The following is a 15,425-nucleotide window of genomic DNA, read 5'->3' as shown; positions in this document are numbered from 1 at the left end:
TTTTTGTTCTTCAGTCTAGTTGTGGAGGATGTTGCTTCACTGGCCCATGTTGGTATTATCATTGCGCTCTTCCCGGGCGAGGCAGTCACTCACTGGCCATTGGACAGCCGCTCACGGCAGCCCAGCTCCAGGTTGAGCTGTTGTTCCCCATCTTAGCTGTAGAGCGCACAGCATCACTGGCCTGCATATAGGATCCAAACCGGGGCCCTGCTGCTCAGAGCTGGCATCCCAAGCCAACTCTTAACCAATGCGCCACTCAGCTGGCCCTCTCATGAGTTTTTAATCTTTCATTTTATTTTCTGAATGTACTTATTAATGACAGAAAAGTATAAACACCATTAATCTTTTCCTGAGATTCATTAATTACTTGAGTTTCTTAAAATTGTTTTTATTTTTTAATAGTATAGTTACAAAAGCTAATGCTTATGTTTAACCTCAATAGCCAAATAAAGTCCCAATGTCTGGCAGCTTGGCAGTGAGTTTTTATGAAAGCTTCATTTACGATTCAGAGATCAGTATATCCCACCCCACCTCTAGTTTCTATCATACTTGGTAACCACCCAGATAATTTCCCATAGACTAATCCTCACACTTTTTCCGTCTGTTGATCGTCTCATCAGCCTTCTTCCAAAGACTAACTTTTTCTCTGGACTCCCCACATATGACGTAAATAAAACTCCTTTATACCCTCATTGTCTCACAGAACATTCCTGATATTTGGGACCTGGCTCTCCGGTGAATACACTGCTTTCCTAGCAGCTCACCACAGTGAAAGCAATGCCCCCTATACCATAGGTGGCATCGATGCTCTCCATCTCCCCATTGCCATTGCTTGGCCATTGCGTCCCACCTGCGTAAAATGTAACAGAAACGCTCTTCTGCACCTTTTACCTCACCTCTTCGCTGTCATTTACCAGTTTCCTGGTCACTCCCTCACATTCGTTAAGGAATTTAGCACCCATCTCAGTCTTTTTTACTCAGTTCCTACAAGATCATGGTGGAACTAAAAAAGTCATGTGCATCACAGGTCCAGCACCCCAAATTCCCTTAACTTACAGCCATGACTGACTGTCTGCTGAACCATAGTATCTTAGACTGTTCCAAATGAAATAGTTCTAACATTCTCCTCTCATCCTTCTGTTCTTTCATCACTCCCTCTTCCTTATTTTTGTATACTTAATCTCTGACCTCATGAAAACCCTGACCCTTGACTACCATTTCATCAGCAGTAGTCTCTACCTAGATTAACTTACTTTCTTGTAGGCCACACTTATTGGTTCATTTACTCACACAAGTATCTAAAATTTCCTTGCCTTGTCTTTATCCCACTTTGTCCAGTATACTCTCTACTCTAGTTCAGTTTAGCCATGTACTTTTCCAGTGCGTGCATGCGCGCGCGCGCGCACACACACACACACACACACACACAACTAAATTCTAGTAGTGACAAATCACATAACCGGATTATTGGCATGACAGCATGTCATGCTCTGTAATGTAGCTCAGATATCTTTTCTCACCCACACGTACCATTCTAACTTTTATCACTCCTTAAACCTTCTATCCCACTTTGGACCTTGTATTTTTGGCAGTTGGTTTTGCTTTTTCAGAGAAAATAGACTTTCAGACATGAACTACTACACTGATTGCCATGCCAGCTTAACTTCATCAGCAGATATTATTCTCTCTTGTCCCAGGTGAAGAGGTATGCTTTTTTTCAATCCGTAGCTGATCATATATGTGTCCTAGATCCCATCGATTCTGTCTCCCCTGGGGCCTTATTTCATCATTTAAGCTATTTTTTTTTCATTTATCTTAAATATACCCTTTCCCTACCTCCTGGCTTCATCTCCCCTTTCCAACAAAAAAGAAAAAGAAAACCCCTCCGGTAGGACTATGTTCTGAGTCCTGGTCACTATCTTTCCTCTCATTCAAGGTAGAAAGAAACCCCTCTCCTGCTTACCTGTTAACTCCTCCACCTACAGTGTTCTGGTTTCTGCCACCTGTCGTGTCACCTAAGACTTTCTAATTGCCAAACCCAGTATATTTTCTTAGACCTCTTAAATATACTTGGCTCTATAGACCACTTCCCAGTCTTGAACTTTTTTTCCCTTGGTTTCTCTTAACTCAGTTTCTTTTGTTCTTCTACCTTTTAAAGCATTTTTAATTTTCTGTGTTAGTTCCTCTGGCATCTTGCTCTAATCCCTTTTTTTCCTATGTTTTTTCAGTCATTTTCTTCTCTTTGACATATAAACATTATTCAAGTTTGTTTTAAGAAAAGCAAAAAAAAACAAAACAAAACTCTTCCTCTGACTGCCCCTTAGCTGTTGCTCTTTAGGGATTTGTCCTTGATCTTTCTCTCTTTTCATTTTGTATTGTTTTTTTGAGTAGTCTCATAGCTTCGACTACAGTCTGTAGGACAGTGACTCCCAAATCTATCTTGAGGCCAGACTCCTTACCTAAGCTCCAGACTGCCTGTGAACCCTTATCCCAGTGTCCAACGCACCCAGAATATGTAGAGTTCAAAACCAACCTTGCTTCACAAAACTTACTCTCTATTTTTTTTAACAAAGCCAATATCTATTCACTCAGCCAAGTCAAAACTCAGAACAATTCCAAAATTCCCGCACACAGTCAGGAGGTTATTTGAATTTGCCTCCTAAAAAGCTGCACTTTCCAGCCTACCTTTGTCCTCATTGCTCTACTGTAGCAGCCATCCCATGTTGACAGTAACCTCCTGATTGATTTTTCATCTCCAGTTGTCCCCTTCTGGATCATTCTTTATACTATCACCGGAACTGTCTTCCTAAAATGTAGGCCTTCACTTCCTCCATATGATAAAATCCAAGCTCTTCGTATGACATACGAACTCTGTCCTTTCTTCCTAGGCTTCATTTTTCTACCACTCTCCAGCATGCACACTGTACTAAAACCATTCCAAACAGCTCACTGTATTCTGGGCATAGCGTGTGGCGTCATGCCTCCTATCCTTTGCATGAAATGCAGCCCATTTCCCTCTTAAAGTTTCTACTCAAGCATTACTTTCTTTGTGATGCCATCCCTAATATCCTCTCTTATGGCACTGTGCGGTAATTACTTGTCTGTCTCCATCAGACTAAAAAACACTGTTTGAAGGGTATTACTAAATCTTTTCATTCATTAGTACTTAATAAGTTTGAGTGCATAAATGAGCACAGTATCTTCAGGCAACAGTGAACCACAATTCCTGGATATTTTGGGTGATGGTCAAATATTGACTTTGGGAAGGACCTCAGAGAAGGTCCAGTTCTTCACTTATCACATATACAAAATGAGGAGCAGTAAGGTTAAGGGACTTCAGCTCCTGTTCCTCAGACACGTCATACACATTGATGCCTTCATGCCTTGTTGCTGTTCTTCCTCTGCCTAGAATGGACTGTTCTACCTGGACATGTACTATTTGTCCATGGACCTTGTTCTTTCAGTGTTTTTTTCAGTACTTGGATCACCAATATGAGAATTACCAGGAGTGCTTTTTTTTTTTTTTTTTTAAAGATTTTTTATTGGGGGGATGGGAACAGTGCTGGGGAATTGGGGGAAGGGGAACAGACAAGTTGCTGTCGTTTTTGTTCTTCAGTCTAGCTGTGGAGGACGTTGCTTCACTGGACCAAGTTGGCACCATCATTGCACTCTTCCTGGGCGAGGCACATCAGTCGCCGGCTTCTGGACGGCCGCTCACTGCGGCTGCTGGCCGCTCACGCTGGCTGCTGGCTACATATGGTAGCCCATGGCAACCCACTGCCACAGGGACTGTAGCCCACGCCATCGCCAGCGACCCACAGCAGCCCAGCTACAGGTCGAGCTGTTGTTCAGCATCTTAGCTGTGGAGGGCAGTGTCACTGGCCCTCATATGTGGGATCCAAACCGGGGCCCTCTGGCGTCCCAAGCCAGCTCTTAACCATTGCGCCACTCGGCCGGCCCCAGGAGTGCTTTTTTTAAAGTGCAGGTTTCTGACCTCTGTCATAGTTTCTGAGTCCAGCTCTAAAAAGGAATCCAGGAAAATGCATTTTAATTGAAGTTTCACTATATTAACCTAAGAAACTAGTCTCTGCTTCCCCGTCTCTTTTTCTGTAAAATAAGTGCGAGCACACTTGGGGGGCGGGGGCATATTCCTTCCAAAATGAGTATGGAACTGTTTAGTAATAGCTTTCAATAAATCTTTTGTGTTTTCTCTTTGTTACTAAAAAAAATAAAAGCAAACTGACCCAAAATTATATAGCGATCAGGACAGAAACTAATTGAAGTTTAGATTTACAGAGATAGAACTCAGGTACTTATTTGAGTATTTACAATGCACAGGTAGGTTTGTTCTCTTATCTAGACAAGAGTTCTAGCTCCTTAGTTTGCTCAGCAAGGTACCAATCTTATTGTTTGTCTAGATTTAAGAAAAAATAGTGACCACTTGCCATGTGCTGAATGCTCTGGGTTTGGCTTTTTATATCTGTGGTCTGAATATAAAGCCGCTAACTTGTATGGATCCATTGCCAACAAGCAATATAAAATACCGGCACATCAGAGTCTTGGGAGACAGTAGGATCCAGAATTGTACTTTCTTCATTCTCTCGAAAGCTTGACCAAAGAAGCATTATTTCAGAAGACCATTTCAAGGTTGTGCTGTCTATCCATTCCTCCTGATGGATCAAGCGGAACCACTCAGAACTTATGCACTTGGACTATATTAATTCACTGAAGAATTATTTTCACTGAGTCATGCTTAATCATGTTAAATGTCACTGTGCCCAGTCATAGGAATTTTTTTTTTAGGATTTAGGAATAGAAAATGTATTCTTTTTTTGCCCAATTCTTTTTGATATTTTGTAAATATTGTAAAATGTATAAATGATTTCTCTTTTTGTGCTTTTGCTTCTTAGAAGCTGAAAGGTGAATATCTAAATTGACCTTTGTGATCTATAGTTTTTGTTGTTTACATGTTCTTGATTTTCTACTTTTACTTGTATTATAAGTGGCTTAAAATTCTTTGTGAAATAAATAAAATGTATACTAAATTAAGTTAAATGTCTGACATTTCAGTTCAACGTAGAATGTTGTTACTGAAGTATTAGCCAAAACCTTTGATAACTGGATTGTAGAGTAGATAGAAAGTAGAATGAAACCCTGTTTTTTAATTAATTAATTTATTTATTTATTTATTTATTTATTTATTTTAGTTTCAGGTATACAGCACAGTGCAATAGTTGTACTTTTTACCCCTCAAAGTGACAACCCCCTCCCCCAATCTGCCATCCCACTCTCCCCCCAATATCATACATATCTATTACAATTCCATTGACTCCACTCCCACGCTACGTAGACTCCACATCCCATGGCTATATATATATATATATATACACACACATACATACATACATATATATATGTACAATTATAGTTGACATACAATATTATACAACATCAGCTTAAGGTGTACAGTGATCAAGCCTCTACACTGTCCATGAAGTGGTCTTTCTAACAAGATATGTGACCATCTGATACCCTACAAAAGTATTGTGTTCCAAAAGCAAATGTGAGGGATGTATGTAGGTAGATACTTACTTTTTTTCTTAAAAGTAGTTGAATGCATAATGTGAATGAAGTACCAGTTCATTTAAATGCCATTATTTGTACCATTATGGAAACATTAGTTGCGGAAATAAATGGATTGAAAAAAGTGTATGTTACAGCAATATTGGCAGTATTAGCAGATGGTCTAAAATTGTTTCTATATGGTTCCCTTGTATTGTTAATGCTAAGGAACAGCTCCCTGCTGGATGTTAAACCCAAAGATGAATATGTTTATAGAATTATCATAGTCATAATTGAATATCCTTTGTAATGGTGGAATTAGATGTGCTGTTGAGGAAAGGATAAACATTAAGTATTCAAGGGCATCTTATTCCACAAATGAATTCCATCAAAGAAATTATTTTATAAAAATGTCACAGGTAAAAATGTAAGTTCTTTAAAGGTAAAAATGAGCTCTTCTATTTAGAATGACTTTGGCTAGAAATCATTTTTTAATTTCTAAAGACAAAGAAACCTAGTCCAACGTTATTTCTTTGTTATTGGATTTTGGTGGCATTTTGTATTGTATTTAAAAACTTGAGAAACAATGTTTTTCAATTTTAGATAAATTATCAAAATCAAATTTCTGTTCTTGCAAAGCAAAGGACTACTGCTAATCAGTAGTCCTTTGAAGGATAGTATTGCTGGATGTAGAGTTCTTGGTGGACAGTATTTTTCCTTTCAGCATTTCAGTGTCATCCCACTACCTTGTGAGCTGCTGATGAGAAAAGTTAGCTGCTAATCTTGTTGAGATCCCCTTGTATGTAATGTGTGATTATCTCTTGCTGCTTTCAAGGTTTTCCCTTCATCTCTGTCTTTCATCAGTTTGACAATGATGTGTATAAGTGTAGATCTCTTTGAGTTTGTCCTATTTGTAGTTTGTTAAGTTTCTCAGGTATTGAAGGTTTTCATCAAATTTGATGTTTTCTGCCATTATTTCTTAAATTTTTGTCTGGCTCTTTAGTCCTCTCTTCTCCTTCTGGAAGTCCCATTACATATATCTTAGTGTGCTTGACGGTGTTCTACAGGTTTCTGGGGCTCTGTTCATTTTTCTTCATTCTTTTTGCTGTCTGTTCTTCAGACTAGATAGTCTCTATTTATAAATGGAATTTCTTAAATGTATCATAGTCTAAAACTTAAAATTTCAAATTTGTGTTCTTTTTAAAAATTGGCCCACCACAAGTTACTTAACCTTTCTGTGTCTTTTTCTATTCTCTTTAAAATGGGGCTAATAAAACACTCAACTGGAAAAAAAAATGGTCCTACCAAATACTAAATGTGGAGTTAGATATTTGTTTAGATACAATTTGATTGTCTTCCTCATTTTTGCTAATTTTTGACATTGGTATGTGAGGTATAGTGCATCAGGACTCAGAATAATATTGCAGGCCAATTCCTTGATTAAAAAGTGCAAAACAAAAAGAACACAACCCCTCTTTTTGTTTTATCTAAAAATGGTGGTTGTTGAGGGATGGTGTGTAGTTCATGAGGGAAGGTGTCACAGATCAATGAAGTTAACTTGGAGGCGAGGTGGGCTGGAGAGACTGGGGAAATTTTATTATAAGGGAAGGGTATATGCAGAAGGCCGGAAGCAAGAGAAAACATGACACATTTAGAATGAGACAAGTTATTCAGTATGGTAATATGACCTAAATAGAGGTTAAAAAAAAAAAGCAAAATATCATTTGGAGTATTGAAACTTTATCCAGGAAATGGGCGCTACCTTATTTATTGTAGAAGTGCTGTACATATGTAAAATCTTATTTTATTTTTTTTGAGAGAGGAAGAAGTTAATTAAATTTCAACTAAGAAAGCAACTAACCAACAAATTAGTCTCTATTTATTTAACAATGATTTCCTTGTTTACCATTTTGAGTCATTAAAATTTTTTTGTTTTAATTGTAGTTGTTTTCATTGCAGGTGGAGGACTGTGACACCAATTGGACATCCTCTACCTGGAACCCGATTTATTGCTTTTAAAGTTCCTTTAAAGGGTGTATGTATATTATTTTCTTATTTAATAAGGAGGATTGAGACTAATGTGATGCATGTTTATTTAATGTTATGCTTTCCTTTGTAAAAATATTTGAATGCAAGTTTCCAGCAAATGTTTAACATGGAGGTAATAATAAGCCTTTCACACATATAGTTATTAATTGCTGGTGTAAGGGAGTAGTTTTGAATTTTTAAATAACAACTTCATTGATATATAATTCACATAACGTAAAATTCACCTATTTAAGTATATAATTCAATAGTTTTTAATGTGTTCATGGAGTTTTACAGCTGTCACCACAATTTCAGAATATCTCATCACCCCCTTAAAAAAAAAAACCCATGCCTAGTAGCAGTCATTCCCCTTTCTCCTGTACTCCCACCCCCCACTCCCTAGGCAACCATCAATCTCTTGTGTGTGTTCATAAATTTGACTATTCTGGTTTCATATAAACAGAATAATACAATATGTATTTTTTGTGACTGGTTTCTGTATCATGTTTTCAAGGCTCATCTATGTTGTAGCATGTATCATACTTCATTTCTTTTTATTGCCAAATTAAATTATTTTTTAATGATTAAACATATTTTACTGAAAACAGATTTAACAACATTAAATACTCTTGAGAGAAAAGATCTTTAATCCTAGTGTTATTTTGATTTTTATATTATATCTATTTAAAAGTTATAATCCAAAAATAAAGATGCATAACTTTTTAGTTCTTACCTCCAGAAAAGATCAACATTATTTTACCAATTTGTCAAATCCTTTGTATAGCATTTCCTAAGAAATCAAAAGATACTTGAAACCCATGCCATGTTTTATATGGCCTCAGAACTATGGCAGCTGTACTTTCTCTTGACTTTGGGACAGTGTGAGTACACAAATCAAAATCTTTTATACTTGCCTAGTTTAACTCAGATCTTTCTTTTTCAGTGGGTTTGTAAGTTTCTTTTTTTATATATTGAGATATAATTCACATACCATAAAATTCACCCTTTTAAGGTATACAATTCAATGTTTTTTAATATATTCATTGAGTTGTGTGATCATCACCAGTAATTCCAGATTATCATTTTCATCACCTTAAAAGGAAACTCTGTACCCATTAGCAGTCATTCACCATTTTCTTCCCCTGGCCCCAGCAACCAACCACTAATCTACTTTCTGTCTCTATATATTTGCCTATTCTGGAAATTTCCTATGAGTGGAATCATAAGTATGTGGCTTTTTGTGACTAGTTACCCTCTCTTCGCATTATTTCAAGTTTCATCATGTACCATGTACTAGAAGTTCATTTCTTTTTATTGCCAAATTGAATTAATTTTTAAAACATATCTATTTGGCCTTGTAGTACATTATGTTAACTGCAGTTTTTGTTTTTTTTAATTAATCGTATAATATAAAAATCAAACCTGTTGCACCATCCTCACATACCATTGAGGAGCAGTAGCAGAGCAGTTTGGGAGCATGCTGGTATGTTTAGACTCTACCAAAGTTGTAGATTTACCTCCAGATAATCCATATAACATTTGACAACAATTTTAAAATTCTGTGTTCTTTGTTTAATATAAACATGGAAACTTAGAACCTTTATATCTGGGAGAAAAATGAATATTTAATCAAACAAGGCAGCCTGGTCTCATGAGCTGTTTAAAGATGGTAATTTCTGGGTTAAAATACTGACTGGCATTTAGCCTGACATTGGACAAGTATTGGGTTGTCAGAAAAGTCATGACGCATTTTTGCAATGAAAAAAAATACGTCACGACTTTTCCGACAACCCAATAATTTAACTTATCAGAGCCTCAGCTCCAAGATCTTTTAATGTTGTAATTATAAGAATCTTAGATTCATTCTGATTACTATTTGATTGAAAAAATCCCTCAAGATTAACGATAACTTTACTACAAAATTATTTTTCATCCATGGTTTATATTTTATTTCAAACTCAATTTGATGCAAAAAAACACTTCCAGTAGACCAAAGCACGACAGTCTTTAAAATGTGCTGAGTCCTCGGTGACAAGGAGTTACATTCCTCCACCTTATAGTCTATATCGTGTGCCCTCTAAGCAGTCCTTTCCAGTTGACTAGAGTTCAGTCAGTGTATCTCATTTAATGAAGTAGACTCCCACTCCAATGTAAGAATATGCTTAACTACTTTTTATTTATAGGTGAATATGCATTGGGCCCTGTGTTAAACATTTTTGCACTTAATCCTCATAGCAATCCTATAGTGTAAGTACTGTTTTACAGATGATAACATTGAAGCTTAGAGAGGAAAGTAACTTGTCCAAATCACATAACAGTGACAGAACTGGGACTCAAGCCCAGGGTGGTCTGATAGTTTCTAAGCCTCTGATCTTAATTACAAAGGCCTTTGCTGTTTTCCGAATGGTAGGCATTCTGTAACTTCCCTGTGTGAATGTGTGTGTGCTTTCACTGGATCTCACTGCAGACCCAACTATATTTTAGATTCTAATTCTATAAGTGGCCTTAATTTGGGTTCTTTGGGAAGCAGACCCATAGACAAGGATTTGAATTCAAGTGCTTTATTAGAGAGGTTATCCCAGCAAGTACCATCATGAGAGATTGAGGATGTGAAACAGGAAAGTGAAGGATGCCAGTAAAGGATGTTGTTATCAGGTTATCTGGGGGCAAGCTCAATCCCTTTTAGGGAACTCAGCTCAGAATACAGAGTTATCCAACTAAGGGACAAGGAATTTAGGGCTATTATCCTCAGACTGTCATCTGTCTTTGACTGAGGGCTTTTCTTGGAACCATTAAAACTTCTCTGTGCTACCCTGTGCACACATACCAGAGAAAGCTGGCAGGTCGGTTATGACAGGTGCTTTTAACAGGATGCTGCAACCTGCCTTGGGATGTGCTGAAGTGTAATGGGTGGGGTGCTGAGAAACAGCTACAGAAACAGGACCCAAGACTTCAAACTGTTTCTCAGGGTTTTCTTTCTTTTTTTTTTTCTCTTCTAAGTTAGCATGCTAATGACAGATAATTTGGTTGATCAGCTTTGAGAAGATATAGAAGCTTTTTTTTTCTCTTCCTTTGGAGCAAAGAAGTTCAAAAAAAGCTAGCCTGGTTTATTCTATGAGGAAAGTGTATTCCCAACAAACTTTTTTCATAAGGTAGAGCCGAGGAGGAAGATATTGCTAAGAAAGGTATACAAGGGCTTAGAAAATACTCTCAAGTAGTGTATATTCAGCTCTTGGTAATTCATGAGCGAAATATCTGCTTCATACATTCATTTGCAGCTATGTTTACTTGCAACTAGTTTAATTTCTGATTTTTTGTTTGGTCTTTGAATTAAAGATCACTCAGTGTTTGGAAGCAGAATGAGGCTAACACAGAGAATAAGAATAAGCCTCGTTTCATTTTAGATAATCTGTTCTGAATGTGTCAAACTATGAGAAAGTGGATATGATATTCTCTGGCTAATTCAGCCTTAGGACTTTAGGTTAGGGTATTTGAAAGAGGAAATCATTTACCTGGATACATAGCTAATTTTAGAACTAAAGTGAATATAAGGGTAAATCAGTGCAGTAGTTTCTAAATGCTAGTCTTAGACTACCATTCCTGGTTGCCTCTGAATCACCAGGTGAGCTTAAAAATGGTTCCCAGATTCCACCTCACAGAAAACTGTTTCAGTAGCTCAGGGTGGGGTCCAGAAAGAAACTTTTTTGTTTTTTCTAAGTTTCTTCAGGTGATTACAGTGGGTATCCGGGTTTGGAAATCACTGAGAGAATCAATCTACCTTATTTTAAAGACGTATAACCCAGGAAACTCTGACTTAGTGACTTCTCTAAGGTTATACAGCAAGGTAATAGTGGAAGTATGACTGTACCTACTTTTTATGACTCGCCAGAGTTCTACCCACAATTTCACAGCTTCCTGTCCTATTTGAAAGAGGGAAGGAGGGCTGTCACAAGATATCAGACATTTACAGTTCTTTTTTACATGAAGGAAATAATGTCCTTATATAGAAAATTACAGATGTCAACCAGAACAAACATGATTTTGCTAATTGGAAAGAATTTTATTAGAATCAAATCCATTAATATTAATTGAATGAGGCACTTACTAAATTTCTGAAGATGAACATAGCCTGCAGAAGTTCTTTAGGAAGTTTCTCCCATAGATTCTAGATTCTAAACTAAACTTTTAACTAATGTAGAAAGTTTTAATTAGTTCTTTTTTATTGTAGTTGCAGAACCAGTGCCTATAGGTCTTGTGAGTCTGGAGGAGATCAGGAATACTCGAAGATTGTGCTATGCAATATGGTAGCCACTAGCCACATGTGGCCATTGAGCACTTGAAATGTGGCTAATCCAAATTAAGATGTATACTGTAAGTGTAAATTACACAGTAGATATTGAAGATTTAGTTTAAAAAAAAACCAGTAAAATTTTAATTTTTTATTAATTTCATGTTGAAATAATACTTTAGATATATTGAGTTAAATAATATGTTAAAATTAATTTCATCTGTATCTTTATTCTTTGAATTTGGCTACTAGAAAATTTTAAATTACATATGTGGCTTATATTTCTATTGGACAGCACTGCTCTAATAGTTATAAACTATTTTACAGAAATACAGCATGTGTATTTTACACATCAGTGGAGATATGATGCAGAGCCTGGTGGATCAGACTTCTGTGCAGGTTCTTCATTCCTTGGCTTAGGTGACCCAAGAAGCAAGCCCTTAGTTGTCTTGGAAAGCTGAATATGCTCCAAGAAAATAACCAGGAAGTCACAATTTCCTCGAATTCTTCTAAGGAGATATAACGGCATATATTTTTCTATAGCTCTTCAAAACTTCCTAAATTATAGTGTTTACATGTAATCCATTGTTTTGGACCCTTTGTACAAAGTGTTTTTACTTATATAAATAATGGTGCAGTGAGTATTCTGATATCCAATCTCTTTTCCCCCCACATCTCTGATAATTGCCTTAGGATAATTTCCTAGATGTGAAATCACTGAAGAAAAAGATGTAAATATGTTTAGGCCCTTCTCATAGCTGTAATTAGTTTAAAGCTTTGTCAGTGTTCTTAAAGCTGTGAAAATTCTCACTGATTTTTTTGCCTTCTTATGTTTTTTTCTCTTCTTTGTTTTATGTTAACTATTGAGTCATTGGAAAAGTCATGACTTATTTTTCTATGTTTTTCATTGCAAAAATGCGTCATGACTTTTCCGACGACCCAATATTTACATTTCATCTTTATCTTGTAACCTTATTGCTCATTTTTCATTATAGGCAGTTAATCAGAGACTTACTCCAACCCAGAAGTTTACACCAAAAGACTTGATTAGTGCAATAAAAGCACTAAATGTGGAGCTTGGATTAATTATCGATTTAACATATACCACAAGATACTATGAAGTGAAGGTAAAGTTACAAATGTATTTCGTTATCATGGATAGGTCTTGAAATAGAAAAGACTTTCACATTGTGTTTGGAAAATGAATTGAGATGTTCTCTTGGTTTTTTTAAATATAAGTTTCAGAATTTCCCATGTGTAACCTCTTAGAAATCTTCTAAATCCTTCACATAATCATATATTCTTTTCTAAAATCATGAATTGTGCAGACAAGAAAAAAATGGAATTTTATTTAAGAGAACAAAATAATAGAAGAAAGAAATGTAGATGGACATAGAAGGGGAAAGCAAAAAAGGAACAGGAAACAAGAAAGGAAAAGAGTGTATGATGGAAAAGAAAGCAAAAGAGAAAAAGATAAAAGAAAAAACATGAGACAGGTGCTAGTCTACAACAGTGTTTTTCGAACTTTCTTTAGCATCAAAATCATTTCCATTAAATCTTGCTCTGAAGCCCATTATTTGAAGCAGATAAACAGGGAGTTGTGCTGGTTGAAGCAGGAGGTTAAGGAGCCACTAGGCCTCATCATCATCCTCCAGTCCTCCCCTCCCCATCCCCAATCTTAGGGCGAGTCCTTGGCACCTATCTAAGGGACAGTCCTAATCTAAGGGACAGTCCTCCCCGCACCTTCTCCAACCTTAGACAGTCCCCCGCTCCCTATCCCTAATCTTGGAGAGCAAGAGTTTTAAAACCTTGCTCTAGAGGAAAACAACTCTTGAACCTTGCTGTTCAATTGGATTGGTACCATCAAAGATGTCATCTCTCATTTACCCTGATTAAGTGACATTTTGTCTTGGATACATTGCTGCCATGTCATAGTTCAACATACATAAAACTAAAGTACCATCATTTCTTTTTACTCTCACACCACTCCTTCCCAAAAATACAAATGAGCACTCTCCAACTGTCTAGTTTCTCCTGAAAGCCTGTCAGGGAGTCCTCTGTCCTCCTGGTACCTTACATAAGGTCAAGAACTAAAACCTGCAGATTTTTCCTTGTGAAATGTATCTCAGATTCTCCAGGTCTTTTACCTGATTACTCAGCAGCTAGTCTTTTTTCACTCTTCTTTGACTAGTTGTCTTAAACAAAATTTTCATGCCAGTTCCTAAAAAAAAGCCTTCGTTCTCTCTGCCCTCCTCCCTGTTTTTAAGGTATCACATGCAAACTCCTCTCCCCGACTTTCAAGGCCCAGTTTAATCTGGCCCCCTTCTCATCTTGCTCTTCTCAGTCCCTTACAACATACCATCCTCTCTAATTAGGTATATCTCTGCTCTATCTCATGAACTTTCTATGCTCATTCTTAATTGTATGCCTGAAATCATTCCATAAACTTGGAATATTTTTCTCTCCATCCCTGCCTAAAAGTCCACCTGCTCTTCAAGGCCTAGCTACTACTGAACTGCTGCACATATAACCAGTTGTTTTATTCAGCATATATATAAATGTTCAAGGGTGATTACCCTTGTTTTTCCAAATATATTATCTGCTCCTAGGATCTGATTTTAGGCATTTACACTCATTGCCAACCTTGGCATTCTTTAATTGAATGTTGCTAATTGATTAATTGATTTTACTTAAATGATTTTATTCTTAGAGCCTCCACTTATACTGGCGATGCCAAAAAAAGCATACACATGACTTGTATTCATCTTTTGTTATCGGAATATATTATTACAATTTTAATACAGTTTTTTCCTTTCTTAAAATGTGTACACATTTTTTTGGCACCCTCTGTAGATTCTCTTGCAAAATTTTAGAATCAGTCAGGGAAACATGTAACCTTTTTAAAACAGGCTTACTAAACATAGCCTAAACTGACATAAACTGACATCTGGAATCCTAGCACCAACTGTGGAGTTAACACTTTATGTTTGTATATTAGGTTGACCCTGTGTCTCATTAATCATTTGAATCCTTAACTCATTATTATCATGGGCCACTGGGAATTGGGCTTATTTTATAGTGTCTTTCATGTAGTGTACAAAAGAGTGCTACACAAATTGGTCTAGTGTGCCTTCAATATAATCATTGTACCCTATTTTTAAAATACTTTATTGTGAGTTTTATTGGGTTGAAGAATTTGTTTTTAATAACTTACAATTGTTGCATTCTGTTTTCCTTTGTTTCTAGGATTTACCTAAAAGTGTTCATTATAAAAAACTTTACACTGTTGGACTTGAAGTCCCTGATAATACTACTATTCTGCAGTTCAAAAAGTGCGTCAGAAAATTCCTTTGGGAAAATGCAGAAAATGGTAATTAACAATGTTTGATATAGTCAAACTACTTTTACTTAATTGATAAAGATTATTGTAGTAAAAATTATCATAGACCACTTAAACATGATATACATATTTTACTCAAATACTTCAAGTTAAAAGGACATTATCAAAGATTTCCCCTGAAATTATGTGTGCATGTCCCTTATTTTA

At 36.4% G+C, this 15,425-nt stretch overlaps 1 protein-coding gene across 1 annotated transcript in view; it reads left to right on the top strand.

Annotated features, from left to right (window-relative positions):
* Positions 1-15,425, top strand: part of LOC109380952 (uncharacterized) — a 33,271-nt gene that overhangs the window by 4,296 nt on the left and 13,550 nt on the right. The window contains exons 2-4 of the mRNA XM_019639085.1: positions 7,522-7,597; positions 12,874-13,005; positions 15,125-15,248. Coding sequence (XP_019494630.1) covers positions 7,522-7,597; positions 12,874-13,005; positions 15,125-15,248 — 332 coding nt within the window. The remainder of the gene's footprint in view (positions 1-7,521; positions 7,598-12,873; positions 13,006-15,124; positions 15,249-15,425) is intronic.

This window comes from Hipposideros armiger, unplaced genomic scaffold (assembly GCF_001890085.2).
Source record: "Hipposideros armiger isolate ML-2016 unplaced genomic scaffold, ASM189008v1 scaffold_42, whole genome shotgun sequence".
Lineage (NCBI taxonomy): Eukaryota > Metazoa > Chordata > Mammalia > Chiroptera > Hipposideridae > Hipposideros > Hipposideros armiger.
This window is presented reverse-complemented; position numbering and strand designations above follow the sequence as displayed.